This window comes from Delphinapterus leucas, chromosome 19 (genome assembly GCF_059928025.1).
Source record: "Delphinapterus leucas isolate spDelLeu-1000000601 "Yukka" chromosome 19, BTC_Dleu_Yukka2, whole genome shotgun sequence".
Taxonomy (NCBI): Eukaryota; Metazoa; Chordata; class Mammalia; order Artiodactyla; family Monodontidae; genus Delphinapterus; species Delphinapterus leucas.
Genome location: NC_143147.1, coordinates 59,244,687 through 59,267,773, shown reverse-complemented (window position 1 = coordinate 59,267,773; position 23,087 = coordinate 59,244,687). Strand labels below are relative to the sequence as shown.

The 23,087-nt window shown below is 49.9% G+C and overlaps 1 protein-coding gene across 6 annotated transcripts in view; it reads left to right on the top strand.

Annotated features, from left to right (window-relative positions):
* The window catches only part of RPTOR (regulatory associated protein of MTOR complex 1), a 349,270-nt gene that overhangs the window by 246,147 nt on the left and 80,036 nt on the right, over nt 1-23,087 (top strand). For all 6 annotated transcript variants that reach the window (XM_089901574.1, XM_089901573.1, XM_089901575.1 and 3 more), the window contains 4 exons: nt 2,916-3,016; nt 3,558-3,702; nt 11,556-11,631; nt 17,619-17,720. In XM_089901574.1, the coding sequence (XP_089757700.1) occupies nt 2,916-3,016; nt 3,558-3,702; nt 11,556-11,631; nt 17,619-17,720 (424 nt within the window). The remainder of the gene's footprint in view (nt 1-2,915; nt 3,017-3,557; nt 3,703-11,555; nt 11,632-17,618; nt 17,721-23,087) is intronic.

Genomic DNA, 23,087 nt, shown 5'->3' with positions numbered 1-23,087 from the left:
AAGCTGGTGGCTCCCAGCCCTCACCCCTCCAGCCATAGGAACTCTGCTTTCCTTTATTCCAAGTGAGATTTTGTTGAAATAGAGGGAATTATTTGAAACCACTGCAGTAGTAAGCAGAGAGCCCTGTAGATTTTTGAACAAAGGTATACCGGGGGCTGTCACCCTGCCTAGTATGAATTGGATCAAGAAGGCCATTGAGGATACCTTTGCAGTGGAAGTGGTTACCAAAAGGCAGTGGAAGAGGTGCCTTGCAAGAAGCAGGAAACACGAGCTACACTTGGGGAAGAGATGAGTGGGCCCTGTCTCTGAGGGTTCGAGCTCTGATGGAAGAGAATCCACGGGGACTCTTGGAGTGAGGACACATGCTACAGGGGAGAAGAAGATGGCAGTAATGAGGATGAGCTTGATTTTAGACATGTTAAATTTGAGCTGTGAAGATAGCAAGCAAGGGGTGAAGGCAGGTTGGGTCATCTTGTAAGATCCAGAAGCAGAGTCGCCATTGTTGCAGTCAGGCTTCACACAGTGGGCAGTGCTGGAAGCTGTAGGTGAACCCAGATGTCGGAGGAGGTGAGAATAAATCCAACGGCAGACAGCGGTGATGAGGAGTTTGAGGAGGTGGCATGCATTTTCTAAGGAAGTGTCTGCTGGCTCTCTGCTGCATCTCCTTTGGAAGTGCTATCCACTTTATTTTGATCTCCATTTTGCATATGAGGTTAACCTGGGTGACTCAGAGCAGAGAAACAAGACACCAGAAGTTACCCAGACATGCACTGCTGGGACTAGAGTTCGTTTTTCTCATCTCCCAGTTCCATGATCTGTTCCTAAACTATAGCTTTTTGTGCTTTTCACATAAAAGTTAGTCCTTGATTAACACTGTGGGTTTAAATTTTAAAAGAACCACCTTGATTATTAATGAAATTGGGGGGAGGGGGAGGTAGAAACTTGTGTAATGAAATGTGTCCTGGGCTTGACACTCTGTGCTGTGCCTTTCTCCGTGGCCCTGCATCGCTGACCCAGACAGCTTCCAGAGCGGGTTGGGTTTTGACGTCCTTAGGATCAACTACAGAAAGGAAAACGGAAACAAGTAGTTTCTGAAGTGACTTACTTCTTTCTTTATTTTTTTTTGAAGTGACTTAATTCTACATGACATGAAAAGGGAGGGAAGTGGGACTCACTTCCACCTTTGTCATCCCAGGCTGCCGAATGCAGATGGGTCTTGCAATGATTGGTTGATTGATCACTTTGAATGGTTCCCAGGTCTGTCTGAAATCAGTCGGGCAGATGGCTTGGTTTGTGGTTTCATGATGAGCTTTAGTGAAAGACATCAGTAGAATTTTCAGGAGATCATAGTGGGAGTCTTCGTTTTGCATTTATCTGCCAGCGATTGTCACAAGATGAGGATTTTAAAAACACACCTAAATGCACACGGACCTCCACCTGACAAGGAGTGGCCTCTGTTCCCTCCGATGGCTCGGCCACAGTGCTGGCAGCAGGGCAGCTCCTCACTGCTGAGGACGCAGCGGCCTTTCCCAAGGGTCAAACCCCAAGGAGCCAGCTGGGGCTGTGTTGCTTCACCTGACTTAAGGGGCCCTGCACACACCCATGATGCGCTTGGTCCAGGTTTGGAAATAGACCTCAGCAGACCCTCCTTCTTCCAAGAACACCGTCCTGTCACCACCAGCTGTCAGGGCGAGAGGCAGGTGAGTGGGCAGAGGAGTGGCATCCAGTGCTGACTGCGTGCAGATGTGAAGACAAGGAGAGTGTCGCCACTGCCTCACTGCGGGGCTTTCCTCCTGATCGGCTCTCCTTGTACGTGTTCTGTGTAATTATGACGGCACGATATTTGTCCCACTTCTTTACTTAATGTTACAAAGCAGTCTTTTCCCCATATCATTAAAATATTCATAAACAACAGTTTAATAGCTTGTAGTTATTTCATTGTGGTTGTTCCATAATTAATCATTTCTCTATTATTGGTCACATAGGTAGCTTCTGACTTTTCACTGTTATAAATAAAACACTGCAAAACATACCTTGTTTCCACATTCTTCGTTTCTGGTTCAAGATTGATTCTTGGGAGCAGACTTAACTGAGGAAAGGATACAGATGTTTTCTGTCCTTCATGTGTCTGTCCTTTCCAGAAGGATTGTGCCAGCTCATACACCCAAAGGCGTTGTATGTGAGTGGCCGCAAATGGAGCACCACTCAAAAGAGTGTCGCCCAGTTGTCTGTTGCGTTTTTTCTTCCTGTGCTCGAATTTCCCCACAGGGGGCGGGGAAGCAAGCCCAGCTCCCCTCACACACCCCACTGGGAGGCCTGTGATGCTGCTGGCCCACCTCTCACATCCTCACCGCTGGCATTTTCAGTCCAGCGATGCTGCGCCCAGGACTACGTGTGAATGTAAGAGGTGGAATCTAGGCCTGACTAGGTCTGTTTTGATGTTGAACAGGTGAATGATTGTGTGGTGAAGAGCTGGGCCCACAGAGGTCTTCCCGTTGCCCTCAGCATCTGGGAGGTGACCCGTGTCCTGCCCGACAGGAGTGTCTTGATTAGGGTGTGGGGCCCGTCCACTTGGAGGCTGAGAGCAAGGCTGTGGGGGGCTCCAGGGCCCCGGGGGCCTGCCTGGTCGGCAGAGCTCTGTGCCTACTGTCACACGGGGGTGCCAGAGGGGCCCACCCGCTGCTCCTGTGCAGATGGGGAAGGGAAGAAAGTGAAGTGGAGGCTGAGTTTTAAGATGTGAGGTTAGACGTACAGGAGTCTCAAAGATCACAGCGAGGCAAGTAGGTCCTCCTGGCATGGCCGAGTCACCCCCCAAGCCCCTTCTGACGCGTTGTCGTCCCCTCACCCCTCCTCTTCCCACCTCCTACTGCCTCTGTCACCTGTTTCCATCTCCATGACTGTTTTGTGTTTCCTAGGATTCCCGGGCGGCTGAACGACAGGAGGACCCCCCTGGGCGAGCTGAACTGGATCTTCACGGCCATCACGGACACCATTGCATGGAACGTGCTTCCTCGGGGTGAGGCTGCCCAGCTGTGGACTGGCGGGAAGGCTGCTGCCCCGGAGTCAGGAGACTCTGGCGCGGGGGTGTGAGAGAAGTCAAATGGGAGGACTGAGTTCCCCTCAGTGAAGAAACCTGAGGATGTGGGCGGGAGAAGGAAGGGACCCCAAAGGTTCTGAGAGGATGAAGTGAATCGCGCATCAGGTCGAGAGCAGTGCTGCAGGGCGAGTTCAGAGTGGTATCTGCTCGGGTCCTTAGTGTTTTTGGGGCAGACTCAGGGCTCATCTGCCTTCAGAGTCACACACCATCCATATTTCTTAAAACCCAAATTACTACTATAGTATAAGACACGTTTATGTTTTTCTGTGACCAGTTGGTTGGGTTCTGCTGTTTGTTCACATTACGTGTGTCATGTAGGTGCTGCCAGTGGGGAATGTGCATGTCAGTTCCAACCTGCTTGTTGCAACTTCTGGTAGAAGGATAGTAAATTTGTATATTTGGCTTTAAATGCTGGACGTGAGTCAGTGGAGTCACCTTTTTATCTTTTCTCTGCCCTCAGATCTCTTCCAAAAGCTCTTCAGACAGGACCTATTGGTGGCTAGTCTGTTTCGAAATTTTTTATTGGCGGAAAGGATCATGAGGTCGTATAACTGCACCCCCGTCAGCAGTCCACGCCTGCCCCCCACGTACATGCACGCCATGTGGTAAGTGTCTCTCTCAGACCAGCATCAGATTCTCTAAGGAGCATGGTTTTCCCGTTTCTGCGATAGTCCAAGTGTAAGGGAATTATTTGAACAAAATAAGAAGACGTGGCTCCAAACGTGGAGGCCTGAGTGGTGTACACGAGTTAATAAGGTCGACCCTCAGCTCTGCCTAAGTCCCCTGCAGAAGTGCAGGTGCCTCTAAGGGTCATCCAGGGCTGAGCGGGACCAGTGCCTACAGAGGCCCTGCAGTTCATAGCTCAGGGCGGAGAGGGCCTGCGGGTGAGTTTCTGACTCTGTAGGGATTTGTATTGAGGAAAGAAGCTGCCAGCTGAATTCATGAAGTATATCCAAGATTGCTCCAGAGAATTAAAAGTGTTGGGTTCATGACCAGTTAATTTGCACGCTTATTTCACACATATACACATGCTGACACACACACACACGCACGAGTGTGATCTTTATGATACTTGTATGTTGATTATAAATTTCCTTCAAAACTGGATTACTGGGACTTCCCTGGTGGTCCAGTGGTTAAGACTCTGTGCTTCCAATGCAGGGGGCCGGGGCTCAATCCCTGGTCAGGGAACTAGATCCCGCATGCTGCAACTAAGAGCCCACATGCCGTAACTAAAGATCCCACACGCTGCAACGAAGATTCCAAACTAAGACCCGGCACGGCCAAATAGATAAATAAATATTAAAAAAAAAGACAAAACTGGGTTACTGCTCTTTACACTACTGCTAGTAGTAAGTACAGTATGATAACAGCAGTAATAATGGAAATTGTTTTGAATCTAGATGTTATATCTGAAGGCGTTTGGTTTCTTCCTGTTTCCTTGCTTTTGTGACACAAGCAGAATTTGGGGAAGTACTAAAATGGGGCGGTAACAAAGGAAAATGTGTCTTAGTCATATCCAGAGAGAAATCCTAATACAAAATATTTAAAAAGAGTAATTCACTTAGGTTTAGCCCTAAAAACCATTCTATGGTGTATTTTCACGGTCAGGTTTATTTTGGATAGTGATTTTTTTTTTTTTTTTAATATGTGCATGACCAGTTTCCCCTGACTCTGTAAACCCAGAGAACTAAGAAGGAGGTGGTAAACTCACCTGCTCTCACCCACTCAAGGAAAATCAGGAGTTAACATTCTTATCTGTGAGATAAATCAAGATGCACTATGCTGGCCAAGCACCAGACTATAATCAGAAATCAAGTTAAAACATGCCTCATCCATACCCTTCGGAAGAGCTTATGGAATAAACTGGAGAAACAGAGAAATAGGAGTAGACTGCACGAAGAGTCTCTGTGCAGCAGTTTAGATCCTATGTGAACAGACTGGCAGGACAGCAGACGCAGTTTCCTTCACTCCATGAAGATTAGAACTGGGGAGGTGGGGTTGAAAAGCCTCTCTAATGCTTAGGATAAATAATTAGAAAGAAAACCCACATTTCTGAAGAAGGAGATCCTCAAAACAGCCTTATCCTTTAAGTAAAGTGATGCCTTAAATTCTATTTTTTCTGAACCAGGTTTTTATAAAACATTTATTATTAAAAAGGAAAGAAAAAGAAAAAAGAGCTGAACAGGGTCAGTGCTGCGACTAGTCATGGATGGAAAACTAGTTAAGCCACAGGAAATGGGCATCACACCAGCTGCCCAGTGTGAATGGCCTCCTGGGTGACTGGGGCCACTGGCCAAGCAGTTCCCCCCAGGAGGAAGAAATACAGGGTGGACGCGAGGCGCCAGCTTTTAGCGAGAAGCTGCCTATGTCCTTCCCTCCATCTGCCCACCCCACCAACAAGTCTGTGGGACAGTCTTCCTTCTTGTGCATGTTTCTCTGGATATAAAACTGCCTCCTCTAAGATGTGCTCAGCTGCAAAGAGTAAAAAACAACGTGTTGTCCCAGAGAAGAGAGTAAGGAGCACAGCCTGAGCAGAGAGCAGACAGAACAGACAGGGAAGATGACAGCAGGAGAAGGGGACCCAGGGAGGAAGCACGCAGAGATGGCTGGTGCGGAACAGTCACACCTGTCTCTCTTCATCATCCCACAGATCCTTCTCTAGTATTGGCCTCTTAGAACATTTCTGAATTCTGGGATTTGTATAAGTGCTGTTTAATATAAGGTCCAAAGTCTAACAGCAGTGTCTCATAATCCCTCCCGTCTCTGTTACTGATACCTTTCCATGCCCTCCTCTAAAACTAGGAATATGGCCCTCTTGCCTGCAAGTTTAGCTCTCCATGAATCTCATAAAACAAATCCTCATTTGTATTTATTTGTTGTACAGAGAAACGTGAGCTAACACAGCAACCCACAGAGGCCCAGATGAACATGTGGAAAGCCTCCCGGGTATCCTGGGGCGCGTGGAATTGCTAGCAGTCATACATGCACCCTTGGGGTCTTTCTACTTCCCTGGTTCCAACCTCCCTGCGCATTCCAGGGCCCCTCTGCAGCTGATATGCACCCTGAAGACTTGAGTACAATCTAGTCCCTCAGCCTGCATGGTCCTCCATCCTGCAAAGCGCACTGTCTGTGGCCTGATACCCTCCCCGCTCCCTTTTAGGCGAATCCTGGTTGTTGCACGTTGGGTTCTGTGGGAAGCGGACTCAGAGGTGGGGGTCAGCATTAGGATGCTGTGAGGGAGGGCTCTGGGGATCACAGCCCTGGACAGGGAGGCGGCCTGACCCCTGACCCAGCCTGGACCAGCACATTCCCAGCCGGCATTGTTGGACCCTGACATCTCCCGCTTCACTCCAGCCCCTGCTGCCCTGTCCACTTTGCATCCACCCATTCCAGCTCAGGAGAGGGACTAAGCAGGTTGCTGAGGAAGAACCAAGGAACGGGACTGGTGAGACAGTCAGAGAGACTTTGAAAAAGAATGCCATTTGTCAGAATATTAGCTATAAAAGGGGAAACCGGGGAGAATCCCAGTACCTAACAGAATGGGGATGTAATTGAGATACATATATTTGAAAAAATGTAAGCCATCTTAAAACTTTGTGAAGATTATTTATTATTATACAAAATATATGTTAAATGACAAAAACAGAACACCAGACTGTATCAGCAGTATAATTACCTCTATATTATGCATGGGAAAAGGGCTGGATAAAATTATAACAAGATGCTAATGGTGCTAATACCAGGACAGGAGGATTGGAATGAGAATGCTCCCTTTTAAAAGTTGGTAGAGGGCTTCCCTGGTGGCGCAGTGGTTGAGAGTCCGCCTGCCGATGCAGGGGACACGGATTCGCGCCCTGGTCCAGGAAGATCCCACATGCCGCGGAGTGGCTGGGCCCGTGAGCCATAGCCGCTGAGCCTGCGCGTCCGGAGCCTGTGCTCTGCAATGGGAGAGACCACAACAGTGAGAGGCCTGAGTACCGCAAAAAAATAAATAAATAAAAAAAGTTGGTAGATATTACTTTTGTAATTAAAAATCTACGTGTAGATGTTTTAAGCCTTTGAAACATTAAAAGCTATTTTTTTAAATTAAGTTATTAAGGCTGAAGTCTCCCTTGTCAAAAATGCAAAGCTGGAGACAGAAGAATCATTGTGTGCTTCTTTGCATGAAAAAAAATGTTAACTAGTAGAATTCCCTGAGGTTTAGTACCTGCACTTGATCTCATTTGGTATTTTTTAAATGTTGTAGAAAGAGCTCATTAAAATCCTGAGTTGGAAATCATTCACATGCATTAGACTCATCCCATATTTGTTACTGTACAGCAAACGTACAGCAAACCAAATGGGATTGTTACTGAAACAACAGTTGCAGGGATAATTTAATTTAACAAGTAGTTGCATACTCACTATGCACAGGGCATTGGGAGGCCTTGTAAAGAACATAAAAAGCCGTTCTAAAAAGGTATGAAATTATACCTGAGTATTTATTGAGTATCAAGCACTGGCGACCCAGCCTGGACACATTGTGCGTTTCCAGGTGGGCGTCACGCCCTTGCACACCCAATCCTCCTCGTGTCACTGCAGACACAGACTCAGGGTCGGACCATGTGGGGTCCTGGTATTGTGTCCCGCTGCCACATTTAACATGGCCCTCTGATTGGACCGTGCTACCATGTTGTAGATCTAGGGAGGAGAAAACCACTCAGGGTGAGTGACAACCTTTATTTCTTTATGACATCATGCAGAATTGTCTCATGCCAAGTCAGAGACCAGAAATACTTGGTGTAAACACTGGGTCAGGCAGCTGTATAGGGCATGCAGCCACGTTGAGGGCCACTGACTTGGTTAAGATGGAAAGACTGCCACATGTTTTCCCTCCTCCCCTGGGGGTAGTTAGAGGTAGTGGTTGGAATATCAGTTGGTAACACCAGATCCAATGGCTTTACAAATGGGGATTTGTTCCTCTTTCCTGTGTAGCTGAGTGGCTCACGGGAGGGACACGGATCTCTGCTCTTCCCCGCAGCCGTGTGTGGTGCCTGATCTAGGGAGGCTGGGGATGTGGTCTCTGTCCTGGGTGGCAGGTGTCCTGCTCAAAGTCCTGGCCTTAGGGGAGGTGGGAGAGTGGAGGGAACAGGCAGTGGGCTGAGATGCAAAGGCAGGAGAATGTGAGGCCCGGAAACCTGGAAGGCCATGCTCGCCTGCACTCAGGTTTGCCAGCTGCCCCTGAGGTCTGAGGCGCCGCATGGGCTCCTTGCCAGTGAAGCGTTGCCGTGGGCTTTCAGCAGAGCTCCTTCGGGTGATGAAACGCTCAACAACAATGCCCATAGCTCTTTCTCCCTCCTCGTAAATAGACGAAAGTTTGTACGTCCCCAGGGAGTGCACAGCCAAGGTAGTCGGAAAGAGCATTTGGAATAAATAATTTGCCAACTAGTTACTATATTCCTTGGGTGGTGATGGAGAGGTTGAATTTTCAGCAGGGGGAGGAAGGGAACAAAGCCTAACAAAAATTGAGGTTAAAACACAAAGTCATACACATTCACACTTTGCTTCAGGCAGGGGTGCCAATGATGAAATGCTCAGCACCCGGCTTCTGTTTAATTTTTGATGCAAAGCCACCAGGGAGCCGTTTGCCTTCACTTTCAATTTCAGCAGGTCCTGAAACCTTGCATTTCTCCATGGTAATAACCTGTGCGTTCCTTCCCATCGAGCGAGCCTGGCTGGCTGACTGATCGGTGCAGATGGAGCCGGGCGCTCTTGGAAGGCTGTCCTCCCAGCCCACTCCTTGGGTGCCTGCCATCTTAGGCCCGTTTCCTGAAAACCCGAGCTCTTGCCTGGATGGCACGTTCTCCAGGCCGTGATTCATCGGCAGCCCACGGCTCAGAGCCCGGCTGGTCTGCGCCTCGGGGTGGGGAGGCCCGGGATCCTCCCTCCCTGGGGGCGCAGCCTGTGCGGCTGGTCACAGGGGCTGTGGGAAGTGTGAACGCGGACACCTCCCAAGTTCCATGCTCGCCTGGGTGCCACGGCTCAAGGTTTTATAGGACTTGCTTTCCCACTTTCCCTTAGTGAGAATCCCAAATTAAGACTCCAAGTTTGTTTTGATTTTACCCTAGAAAATGTAGCCACTTTTAACCAACTTGAGTAAATGCTCAGCAGAGGGTACCGTTGTGCTGCTGAAAAGGCTGCCATGTGATCTAGGGCTTGATGGGAACTCTGAGGTCCCCAACCTGACCCTTTCCTTTTGTAGAGAATCAACGACCACAGGCCCCAGAGGGAGGCCGGCTAGCCCAGTGCCAGCCTGCTGCTCTCTGCCAGCCTCAGCCTGGGGCTTGCTGCAGCCTCACTGCTGGCTGGCAGTCTGTTTGGCCACTCGGTGTCCAGTAGATCTTAGGTGTTCTCCCACATCCTCTCCTTTCCTCCTGTCCTCCTCGGTGCCTTGAACGGAGTCCCTTGTCCCCTCTCACTTAGATAGCTGTGCCCCTCCAGTCATGGCCCTGCCTTGCTCCTGGTGACAACAGGGGAATCCCTCCTCCGGGGCTTCCTTTCAAGCCAGCAGTCTCCTCTGAGCTGCTTTTCTGGCACAGAAGAGTGCGGCTGGTGGGGACTCAACCCCACTGAGTGATTGGACCCAGTTGGGGGGCCAGCCCTGGGGAGCCGGCAGGCCCAACGGGCCACACTCAAGATTTGCGCCCAGGCCCCGCTGCAGCTGCGTCAGGTTTTGTTTCACTCCTTGGAAAGGACTGAGGCCGACCCAGTAGGTCTCGCTAGGGCAGCCTAGTTCCTCTGATACTCTGTCTAGGACACCCCAGTAGGGACGTCTTTAATGGGTTAGAATTCTTCTTGCCTCGTGATTTTGAGGAGATAGTTCTGAAAGAGGGCACAGAAGCCAGCTTTACAGAAGGTGCAGTTTCGGGGTGCCCACTGTGTAGCAGCTGTAGCAAGACCACCAGCTGCCCTGGATCCCCTCTGCCCACTTCACCTCCCCCCAACTGTTGCACACTTTCTTCTAACTCTTGAAGTTAAAACTTTTTATTTGATTAAGTTCAAGGAATCTTTATAGAGCTTAATTGCAATAACTGACTTGACTTCTGTCTTAACAGAGAGTAAGTGTCTCCCTCAATGCTGCAGAATAACCATTTTGCCTGCAGTCTGGGCACTTACTGAGCATATGGGAGCTATTTATTGCCCGCACTTTGAGGAACTTTTGATTATCTCCTGATTGCCTCTTAATTAGATTGGTGGGGGAAGGACGTGCTTGTGCAGAAGGGGCCAGTCTGGGAAAAAAGAAATATATTCCACATATTTGAAAAATGAAAACGAGTTCTCTACTCTTTTGTTCCTCTTACATTTTTACTGTTTTTCTGCATGTTTTCATTTTTCATTCTTGTTTTGATCCTTTATTAAGACCCATGAATAGGTGCCTCTTGCACACAAACAGGCAGTTATTAGTCTAAATAAACCTAACATGGAATCCTTGAGTGTGTCAGGAAATTGCGCTGGGAAGAGATTGCAATACCGGAAACTAAACCCCTTGTTCTGACCATCACTTTCTTTCCACGAGGAGCATGTTTCTAAAAGAAAGGGGAGGTCAGAGTGAGAAAATCGTTATATCCTTGGGAATCCGCACTTGGATCTGGGACCACAGAGAAAGAAAGAGGATCGTTTGTGTCCAGTTTAGAATCAGTGTGAAACGTTGCCAGGAAATAGCAGGCCTCTGTGTGTGTCCCTCCGTGTCAGCACCCTCTGAGGCCTTCATGAGACCCTGTGTGGGAGACACTATCTTTAGCCTGCCTCACAGGTGGTGAAACTGACCCTGGGAAGGTGACACCATGACCCAGTCGGCACCACCTTGTCTTGCACATCTTGTAAGCGTGCGGAGCTGGGTCCGGCGCCACAAGAAGTTGGAGAAGGTGGCCAGGACTGCTCATCAAAGAGGCTGCTGCATCCCCAGCATACAGAGCACCACCTGTCTTGTCCCAAGTGGTTTGTGTTGGGCACAGGTGCCGACCACCCACAGAGGGATGCAGGGGCCTGGCAGTGGGTGGGCCGAGGCGGACCCTTTCTCCCAGCCCCACCTGGCCCGTCTCTGGTGAAGCGCCTTGGCCTGACCATGGCCTTTCATGGCAGGTTTGTGTGTGATGCTGCCATGGTCCGGTCACCCAGTGCCCCAGCTGCCATTAGCATGGGCAGGCTGCCACACTAGGTGGGCTCAAGTTGGGGGAAGAAACTGCATTAGAAAGTGGACAAGTCTCTTTATTTTTCCTGAGCTTTTTCTCCTTTCAATTTGAAGAGAAAAGCTGTCATAAACAAAATGCCTTTAGCTAGCTGAGAGTTCCTCACCTCCTGTGCCCTTCACCAGCGGCTCTGCCCCGACTCAGCCACCCACAGGCTGCTCTGCTGTTGGGTCCCTCTGGGTGAGCCCGTCAGTAATGCTTTTTGGGTTCCTCTCTGTTCTCCCCAGGCAGGCCTGGGACCTGGCTGTCGACATTTGTCTCTCCCAGCTGCCAACCATCATCGAAGAAGGCACGGCATTTCGGGTGAGTCCTCCCAGGGCATCCTGTGTGGTCCACTGCGGCAGCTGCTTCTCTGGCCACCTGGGCTGCAGAGCCCCTGGTCGGGTGTCGGAGACAGCCCTCACCCACCTGGGAGAAGATGCATTATCCAGAAGCTTAAAAGATTGCACCAACCAGGGGTTAAAGTTAGATTATGAAATGGTCAGCTCTTAAAAACATCTTCTCTACAGTGTTGCTGTCATAGGTCTGCTTTTCTTGACGTGCACTCCCCGATCCCAGGTTCTCAGCCTTTTTACCACGAACGGATGCTCTCGACTTGCGGCCCTGCTGCCCAGTGGCCAGGTGAAGCCTCTAAGGCTGAGGCTTGGCCCCGAGGGGATGTCTGGTCCCCATGTACTTTCCTAGGTGGTGGTCTGGTCATCCTCGAGTTAATGTTGTTTCACTTGTGGCTCCTGAGGCAGGCAAATCGACTCTCCCCCAACCCCGCCGGTGTTCGTTACATCAGCTCACCAAGAACCCCCTGTTGCATCCCCCGCACATACAGCCCCTCCTGTTTTCATTCAAGATTTGTTCATTTGATGAGCGTTTGCTGTGCATCAGACACCACGTCTGGGTGCACGTGGGTGAGACCCAGTCCCTTCCCTCAAGTAACCATTGAGAAAAGAGAAAAGCCACCCATCAAGTTAGAGCACAATTAGATCCCCCATCTGACCCTCCAAGGGACCGGGCAGGTGCTCAGGACTGGGGGAGTGGTGGGGGGAACCGGGAGGAAGCAGGTGGCTCCAAGCTGTCCACTGAGGGGACAGGTTGGAGGGTGGGGCTTGGAGATCGGAGTCACTGGCCTTTTCTCCCCACACCGTCGTCTCCGGGCGCCATTGGAGAGACCACAGTGGGCAGCTTAGCCCCCCGGTGCCTCAGTTTCCTTGTTTTAAAACGGGAACTATAGTTGTATCCAATTCAAGGAGCACATGAGGACTGGAGGACAGAGCCTGGTACGTGGTACATGCTGGACACAAGGGTTCCTGGCCCTTGGTGTATTCACAAAGCCCTGACTGCAGCCAGAGGCACCCACGTCTCACTGCAGAGGTTTTTAACTTTCAGTGCACATCACATCAGTAAGATTGAAAGGGAAGCTTTCAACCTTACTGAGTCAGGGGCCTGGGTGCGTGTGTGTGTGTGTGTGTGTGTGTGTACACATATGTATTTCTGTGGGGGGTGTATGTGCGTATATATCTATGGGGTATGAGTGTGTGTGTTCTCTGTGGGGGGTGTGTCCGTGTACATGTGTGTACGTGCATGCATGTCTGTGACGGAGGGGGAGGGTTGTATGCATGTGTGTTAACTCAGGTGATTTCGATTCCCCCAGAGACTGGGGTAGCTGGGCTATGAGACCCTCCCTCTCTATTTTATCTTATCTTTCCTCCTTCATTGCTTGAATTTTTTTCCCATTTTATTATGAACATTTTCAAACCTACAGCAAAGTTGGAAGAACTCTGCATCGATCACCCGTGTGCCCACTGCTGGGTTCTCCACCAGCACTTGCGGTGCCTGCTCCAGCAGCTCGCCACTTTCCACCCACCTTTCCTTTAACGCACTTACAAGGGAGTCGAAGCCAGCCTTGCATCTTGAACCCTGAAGTGGGCGCCGGCAGGGCCTTCACTTGGCTCTCGCCTATATGTTTGGCATTGCCTGGGAGACCCTAAACCCTGAGGCAGGGACAAGTCTCCGTGGGGAACAGTCCTGGCCTCCAGCTCCTCACATGCTCCACCTCCACAGAGACAGGGCCTGTCTCCACAAACATGTGTTCGCGAACCTCGTTCAACTCATGCTTTTTTGTGCTGTGTGCCTGGTTTTCCTTTGTACCGTCAAGGGGTTGGAGCTGCACACCTCTCAGATAAAGCCCCACGGTTCTGTCCTCACCCCTCCCTCCAGTGCCAGGCCTCCTTTCAAGCGTCTTCAGCTTCATTTCTCATCTACTAGATTCAGGATTCTGCCTCTGGGAATAATCTCACCAAATTGTCACTGGGAGGGATACCTGGTAGAGGCCACACGCTAGCTGTTTTATTTAGTTTTCATTCTTTTGGAAGCATAACACACACATAGAAGATTGCAGGCATCGTAACGTGCAGCTTGGTGAATTTACAAGTTGAGCGCACTCGCGTAACCAGCACCCACTTAGAACATCAGCTGTCCCCCGATGCCCCTCCCGCTCTGGCCACCACCTCCGCCAGGGTGTGTGCTGCCCTGAGGGGTTGGTACTTGGGTAAATAGAATCCTTGTGTCTGGCTGCCTCCACTCAATGCCAAGCTTGCTCCATTCACTTGCAGCTCACTCCTATCACAGTGTGGAAACCCCAAAGGTCATGGTCTATCCCATGGACCTCACAAACTGTGCTGGCCACTGCCCAGCCGAGACGCTGTAGCCTGAGACAGAAGGAGAAATCAGTCATGCTGGACCTGTCTTTCTATGAAATTTTGATATTTTGTTCATTATAGATTTTTATATTAATTTTTATTTTCTTAAATATTGCATTAAGGTTTTTTTAATCTCAATTACTATGTTTTTTGGTGCCCCCTTAAATTTTGTGCTTGAGGCGAGTGGGTGGGTGTGGCCAGGTACCTCGAATTCCTCGTGCTCTGGTGCGTTAATGTCAGGTGTGCACACGAGGAGTGGGATTCCTGGTCACCAGGTGTGCATATTTTCAATTTCAGTACAAACTGCTGGACAGTTTTCCAAAGTGGCTGTGAGTCAGTTTCCAGTCCCTCCCACGTTGTATGAGAGTTTTAGGTGTCCCATGTCCTCATCAATACTGGATGTTTTCCACCTTTTTTTTTTTCATTTTGGCTATTCTGGTTCATTACGTAAAGGTATTTCATTGAGATTTATCTTGTATTTCCCTGATGGTTAATAGAGTTGAGCCCTGTTTCGTGTTTTTATTGGCTTTTTGAATATCCTCTTTTATAAATTGCCTGTTCAAGCCATGTGATCATTTTTCTTTTGCGTTATCTGTTTCTATTGATTTGTAGTGGTTCTATTTATATTCTGAATACAAATCCTTTGTCACACATTGTGAATATCTTCATTCTGCAGACTTGATTTTCACTTTTTTAATGTTTTTACTTGATGAACAAAAGTTTCTTGTTTTACCATATCCAGTTTACCAATGTTTTTTCTTTTATGGTTAGGGCTTTTGGTATCCGTTTAAGAAATCTTCACTTACTGTGAAACAGCCGACATAAGTGTGTTTGGACTGGGGATGGCAGGTGAGAAGAGTAGGAGTGTGTTAAGATGAACTAGCTCTCCTCCCTCCCCACAGTGACCTCACAAGTCGAGGTGGATTGGCCCCCAGGGTTGGGCGTGGCTCTTTGTGCCCAGAGCTGGCCTTTCTGCTCTTAGTCCTTCGTGCTTGGCGCCTGTTTTCAGACCCCCCAGCCCATCTGACACATGGGCTAACCACAGGGTTGACCACCTGGCATCAGAATCGTCCCAGGAGGCCCAGGCCACATGGCCACATGACTCAGAGCCTCTGCCCACGATCTGTGAGCTCTCCTCCAGAACACTCATCCTGGGTTCTGCTTCTTCCCCCCCAAGAATCTACACAGTATTTCCGGGAGGTAATCATGAAGATTTGGCCCAAAACATCAACTCTGTGAATAATCTCAGGCACTCACGGGGCAACTCTTGAGCTGTTCTGTGAAGTGTTACTTAAAATGCTGAACCACACTTATGGTGGGGTGCTGATCTGATCTGTCATCTTCCCCGTGGCTTTAAGAAGCATGACAAACCTCACAGCATACTTCGATGGCCAAAGGCTTTTCCCTCTTTGTCAGCTTTAGGTGAAAAGATCAGGAATGTTTGTCATTCGGGACTGAGCGGCTTCTTCAGCAATGAGCAGCGTGTTTGCATCCATAAGGCAAAACTAAGTGAAGGAAATGGAGGGAGGTGGAATTATCTGAGTTTCCCGACTTCCCCTCCCAGACTGAAGGTCCCCCTCACTCAGTACAGCTGGGGAGGGAGCATTTAACAAGATTATTGTTTTTAAACCAATTTGTGAATAACTCACACTTAAAAACAGGAAAATCACTTTGGGGGCTCCATCCCAATCCCCAAGTTGCCCTCCAAATTTGATTAACTTCACGTACACTGACTTTGCAAGAACAGGCATTCCTAAGTGTGAAAGTCCTCTGCCGAATTCTCATGCAACACTGACTTCTTTACAAGGGCACGCACCATGGCTCTGACCACCAGGCCCCTCTGTGGAGGGTGCGGTGGGAACACACCTGGCCTGGCTCACAGCTCTGCTGGAGCCGTGCCCACGGCTTGAAGTCCTCTATGCACACACTTCCACACGTGCAGGAACCTGGGGTTGCAGCCCACATCCCTGCCTTCCCACCCACCCTTCCTTACACAGACACCCGCTTTCCCCCTGGGGAGACAGAGTGGGACAGAGAGGAGTGGGCTGGAGGCAGAGATTTGGAATTCTTTTTGTCTGGAGCTCAGGGACAGCAGAGCTGCGTATTAAGTGGAAATGCCTATGTAAGACAGAAAACCCAGCAGTCCTACTGCTTGGTCTCTCAGTTCCCGGACCTCCTTCTGACAGCCTGGGCCCCCTCCTACCTGAGCCGCTACTTCTGCAGTTTCCCTTGTCCTCATCATCTCCACTAAAGGCATACCCTCCGCAGTGCCTGCGCGAGGACAAGCCACCCTCCGCACCCCCACTGCCAAGCTGGGGAAGCCCACTGTGACCTGCTGCGGTCACTACCCTCCAGGGGCCTTAAACGCTGCCTGGCAGGCTGCCCGGACACATCTCCTTCCTTCCCGTCGCCTCTCCGCTCGCTCTCCCCTCCATCCACAGCACCTCCTTTTCCCACCTGGCTGAGAGACAGGAACAATAGAGGGATCCTCTGTAAGTCCTGCCACATTGGCCTTTGTCCTGCATCCTGGCCCGGCTGTGTTGCATCTCCCGCTCCCAAAAGTGCTACCCCCAGCCTGTGTGCCAGGCGTCCACTCGCCAAGGCCCTAGCCCAGCACCTCCCTCCTTCATCAGCAGTTTCCCCCTCTTACAAATACGCCCTTATTCTCCCACCTTTAAAAAGAAATTCCTAGTCACGTGACCCCATCCGATTTCCCGCCCCCACCTCCCCATGTCTCTCCTTCCCCTTTGCAGCCAGATTCCTGCAAAGAACTGTCTATTCTTGAGCCTCTGAATCATCTTTTCTTCTGTTTGAACCCAGTCCGGTTGTGCTTCTGCCCACTACCAGGGCCCTCCTGTTACATCCTTAATGGTCTCCAGGGCCCTCCTTGTCACCATCAGCTCTGGACCTTGGTCCTGCCTGACCCTGTACAGTCATGGAAGGTGCCGACCATGTCCTCCCCCTAAAACACTCCTCCCTGGCAACCTGGCCACCACCCACTCCTGATCCCCCTCTGCTGGCCTTGCCCTTGTGTCTCCACCTCCTTGGCCTCTCACTCTTGGGGGGCTCCAGGGCTCAGCCCAGGGTCCCCTCTGTTTCTCACTTAACTTTAAACTAGATCTGTCTCTCCAGCCCAGACCCATCTCCTGGACTGCGGGCTCACGTGGGCCATCGTCCCCCTGATGTCTCGGTCGGGTGTCCAGTAGGCACCTTAAACTCAGTGTGTCCAAGCTGAGTTCCCCACGTGCTCCTCCCAAACGTGCTCCTCTTTCAGTCTTCCCGCCTCAGGTCTTGGGACCCCGCTTCCGGGTGTTTAGGCCCAAGCCCCGGCATTAACCTTGCTGCAACCCTCTCTTACCCACACCCAGTCTGTCCTTGCAGCCTCTGGCTCTGCCATATGAAACGTCCTGGTCTGACCATGTCTCACCACCTCCTCTGCTATGGCCCGGCCCTGTGTCCCCTCGCCTGGATGGTGGTGGCTGAGTGGAGTCAGGGCCTCACAAAGACACATGGCTGAATCGATGGTGGGGGCGGCGTGTAAAGGCAGAGCCGGGTGAAGAAGGAGAGCCCCTGACTAACCCTCTGCTCGTCCCACAGCACAGCCCCTTCTTTGCTGAGCAGCTGACCGCCTTCCAGGTGTGGCTCACGATGGGCGTGGAGAACAGGAACCCACCTGAGCAGCTTCCCATTGTCTTACAGGTGAGTGTCTCCAGGTGAGCCAGATTGATGAGGGAGCTAGAAAACCCCGCAGCCGCCTGGGAGGGGACTAGTTTATTGGGGCTGAGTGTGCTGGTGTGTGACAGCCCTCCTGCTTTGGAGTTAATGCCTCCTTGTCTCCCGGGCTCGCCTGGCAAAGTCACTGAAGCCTCTCCCCCCCCAGTTAAACACTGATCTGGGCTGTCGTCAGCTGCCCTCCCCTCTCCCCCCAGTGCTGCTGCCAGCAAGCTCCGTTCCAGCACGGCTCTGGCATCAGTGCCCCTTCTCTTTGGAAGGACATGAGATGCAAATCAACTGCAGAGAAAATGGGAGAGCCTGAGCAAATTACACACGCAGGTCGTGGCACCGCTCCCGGCACCTGTGGGTTGCTCACTTCCAGGGGGCTGTGCCCCGCGGTAGCTGTGGGCTGTTGCACTCTCTGGCTGTGCCATCAAGCGCAGTCACCCATGTGGCCTGTGTCAGTGTTCACGCGGCACCTGGTGCCCCACGAGTGGTTTGGGAGATCAGTTCTGTGGGTCTTACCCAGCTAAGTTTTGGGTAATGAGATGGCAAAATACCAAACTTCGTCACAGGCAGGAAGTTTAGGAAGTTTTCACAGAACTTTTGTTTCAGTTAATGTATATTTATGGGGCAGGTGTAGGGACCAGGTCATGACATAAGCAAAGCTGTTTTGCTCTGAGACAGTGTCAAATGAGATTTAAAACCACTGTCAGTGTAGATACAAGGCCTAATAATTCACTTTAGGCCCTGGAAGAGATTGTGTGCAGTGGGGATGAGGCAGTTGGTCTTGGGTGAGAACTGTGGACGGTTGTGGGAGGGGCCGTGCCCGCAGCAGGAGGAGTGGGCAGTTACGTCCGTGTCCAGTTAGGAAGTGGGGTCTTAAATTCTGAGAGCTGGCTGGGAAGACCATCACCTTCCCCTCAGAAAGCTGATTAGGTTGCTTTGCCTCACCTGCCCGAGGACGAGGCCTTGCCTCCCCCCAGGAGGGCCCCACTTTCTCACCAGGCTGCTGACCACGTCTCGCAGAAGTACCATTCATCTTCACTGGGCCCAACGCGCTCTCTGAGCGGCTCCCGCCGCCAAGGACAGTTTGAAAAATAGGTGAACGGCTGACCCCTGTCCCACCTGGAGCGTGGCGGGCCCCCTCCCTGCATGGTCTGCTCTCCCGCTCTGTGCTGACCGCATGGTGGGCTGGGAAGGTGCCTACGACAGAACTGAGGTCTCATCTGGCTCAGGACTGTGTGCCGGGACCCAGGCAGCAGAGCAGTGAGAGCAGTTTGTGCAGTTGTGGAAATGCCACCACACAGCCTTGTCCTCGTGGCTTGATAATTACATGGGCACAGGGTGTTGGTCAGGATCCTTCCCTGGAGATATTTTGGTGCTTTTTCTGTCTTATGACTGCTTATTTTCTGACATTGTGAAAAGAATGCAGAAATTATTAGTATTCCTCATGTGTGTTTCTAGATTAGTTTGACTATCTTGAGTTTGCAAGGTGAGCAATAAACAAATTTTCAAAACAAAACAAAATGAAAAGCAACGATAACAACACAACAAAGAAAACTCGCCATTTGGCAGGAGCCCACGAGTTCTCATGCAGCGAGTGGAAGGCTGACAGGGCTATGGGACAGCAGTGACCGGTTGGTTGCTGTGCTCCCCAGCTCCTAGGGTCATCCGAATTTTCATGAGAGGAGACTGTGGCCAGCCTCCACTGACCTTCCTATTATTTCAATAATGTGATAGATAAAATTGGTCCTTTCCAAGCAGGGGCACAATGCCCAGCACTGAATACTGCCTGGCAAACAATCCTGTTGTAAATGGCCTCCTATTGACTTTTTCTTTAATGTTCCATTTACAACCCACACGCCCTCAGGGAAAGAGAAGACCCAACTTCCTGATGCCAAAATGAGGGAATGACTCTGAAAGAAAAGAAAGGGGCATCTTCTGTGCGATCTTTCAGACGAACGAAACCATAGGTTCCTCATCATTCTGATGGGGGATCTGTCTGGGCTGTGTCCCACCTGGATCAGTGCAGGAACCTGTACTTAACAAGAAAACCCAACACAATGCAAAGGAGAGCTTACTTCATTTGGGGTAGCCTGTGGTGTTGGCTTCTTTCTCATTAATTCAGTTATTTTACCAGAACCTGGGCCCCATTATCCATAAATTATCCCCAGTGCCTTGGCGAGTCAGGAAGTGTTGCTGAAGGGAAAAAGAATTTTAATACAGAGATGTCACAGCTTTTCCAATCCCTGCTACTTTTTCCACTGCCAGAGAGCGTTTTCTCCCTCCGAAAACTCAGAGGCATTAACTGAGGATCATCGGGGTAAAATGAACTGTCTCCTCGGGCTGATTTGCAGCCTCTCGTGTAGATGTAAGCATGAACATACGCTTTTCCTGACCAGTCCTGATGTCCTTTTTCACCTTTTAAAAATACAAATCAACAGAAAGGACGGGAAGGAAGATTCTTGAGCCCTGCCACACTGCAAGGCCTGGCCCCGTGGTCTCCTGGTCTGGTGGCCCTGCCTGGACTCAGCATTACTGTCTGCACTCCCTCAGTGGCCCATGTGCAAAGAAGCCCCAGGCAGAGAAGGAGGAATCAATGTTGTGGAAAAAGAGAGGGAAGAGAGAAATTTTACAGGATTCCGTGTTAGTACCTTTATACAGATACTACAAGTCAGTGTGGGCATTTCATTAGGAAACGCTGTTTGCTTTCACGCCATCATTTTATTTACAAATAGAATTTTTGGTCTGAAAGTACAGGATTATTATTAGATGGCATCAGGATAATAACTGGGATGTTATTATTACACATATTATATTCATCGGTGGCTCCAGAATCTCTGATCATCAGATTCCTGGGTCCACCAGGCCAGGACTGGAGCTTGAGAATCTGGTTTTTAAGGAGCGGCTCTATCCAGCAGTCTCAGCGCAGAAGCCTGAGTGCGTTTTTGTGCACAAGGCAAATGAAAGGTTGTTGCCCTAGCAGCTCTGTTTTAGTTTGGGTATTTGTATCTCCATTATTAATCTTCAGTTTGGGTTGCCACAGACAGAAAGAAATCCCAGTAACTCATTTAGTTCACCAACGTTTATCTCTGTAATTTCCCCGGGGCCTGAGGCACACTGAAACAGGAATTTTTTTTTTTTTTTAAGTACAAATACAAACAAACAAAAGCCAGTCCTTTTTTTAAAAAGTAATTTTAATTTATGTTGGGCCTCAATATTTTTAAAATGTAAATCAACAGAAGGAATCACAGGAAGCAGTAACGTTTAGAAAAACCAATACTTGACATTTTCCCTAGGACTTGTTATTGATGCTGTTTATTTTCCAATGAAACATCAATACCCACAGCACAAAACCCTGCATTGCTGAGGGTCTTGAGTCTCTGAGACAAGTGGGCTGTCTGTTGATGCTTTAATGTGTGTTTCATCAACACGGACAACAGAGTCAGGAAAGATCGCATTGCAGTAGTGATGGTGATGGTTTCCCTTTTACTTTTGCCATCTGTAAATAACGTTGTAATGGAGACCTCTTACTGCTGGTCAGTGCACAAGAGAAACAAACAATGCAAGCTACGCGTGGTTAGGTTTCTTGGCCCAAGTTGCCATTTCTTCCACTGCAAAGTGCTCTGCTATTTACTTGAAAACACAGAGCTTTATTCACGTTGACAGTGTTTTAAATAACAAAGGGAATCAGTAAATAGAATCTTTACAAGTGTTAGATGTGTTTGATGTCTTTGATTTTTGAGGAATTACACCTGCTTTCACAAACCTAGTAAATGGAAGGTTCTGCTCGCCCTGGATCTCTAGAGACTTGAACCTCCGGCAGTTCCGTTTTCTTTAAAAACAAATAGGGAAAAACAAATACCATATGCAAACACATATATATGGAATCTAAGGGAAAAAAAAAAAAAGGTCATGAAGAACCTAGGGGTAAGACGGGAATAAAGACACAGACCTACTAGAGAATGGACTTGAGGATATGGGGAGGGGGAAAGGGAAGCTGTGACAAAGTGAGACAGTGGCATGGACATATATACACTACCAAACGTAAAATCCATAGCTAGTGGGAAGCAGCCGCATAGCACAGGGAGATCAGCTTGGTGGCTTGTGACCACCTAGAGGGGTGGGATAGGGAGGGTGGGAGGGAGGGAGACGCAAGAGGGAAGAGATATGGGAACCTATGTATCTGTATAACTGATTCACTTTGTTATACAGCAGAAACTAACACACCATTGTACAGCAATTATACTCCAATAAAGATGTTTAAAAAATAGGGAATTCCTTGGTGGTGCAGTGGTTAGGACTTGGTGCTTTCACTGTCAGGGCCCAGGTTCAATCCCTGGTGGTGGAACTAAGATCTCACAAGCCGCGCAGCACGGCAATAAATAAATAAATAGTCAATCAAATCGCTTCTGAGAGATGGAGACATCCTGTAGCTGGATGCTGACACCGAGACTAACATTCATCACACCCCTCCTACCAGACCGCGTTGTACCAGACAGGCTGCATCTCATTTGATTCTGAAAATAAGCCCAAGTCACATGTTATCTCTCCTCTTCTTGATGAGGAAACTGAAGTGTCCAGAGGTTGTGATTTAAGCCACACTGTGAGGAAGTGAGATAGTCAGGTCAGCTTGACTCCAAAGCCCATGCCTTTCAGCCGTCTAACCTTGCCCTCCAGATCTGTCTTTCCGCTGCAGTGGCACGAGATAACCCATGAGTTAAACATGGGAAAGGGATCAGGCCCCGTTCAGATAGGCCCCTGTGAGCAGCCCCACATAACCTCTCCCAGCTTCTTGTTTGGAGAACCTCAACTTCTCCAAACATAAAATGAACCACTCGATCATCTGTCTCGAAATAGCAATGTGGAAACAGGCTCCAAACCAGTGGGAAATGACATTCCAGCAGCTGAACCCAGCCACCTCCGCTTCCCTGACCCCTGGGCTGCCCTCAGGCTGGGAACACACGCTTTCGCCTCCTCTGCAGCCATGGGCCGCGCGTCCACCTGGGGAAGCTCCCCAGCCTCCCCCCTCCACCCGGGAACCCCTCCTCAGGAGCCTCGTGCTGCCGGGACCCCCTCCCCACTTTCCACTCCCTCCAGCATCTCTTGCCACCTCCTCTGTCCCCCACCTGCTGACCCTCCCTGCTCCCCACCCTCCTCCCACCAGCCCGTATTCACCCCTCAGAGGGTAGCCCCTTGAACCACTGCTCTGGCTGCGCCATTTCCTCACCCCTGTTCAGTCCCGACACCATGGTCCACATCCCTGCAGCCAGAGGGTCCTCTTCACGAGTCCCACTACTGATCCTCACCTCCCGGGAGCAGGTACACAGTTAAAACCTCCCCACCTTC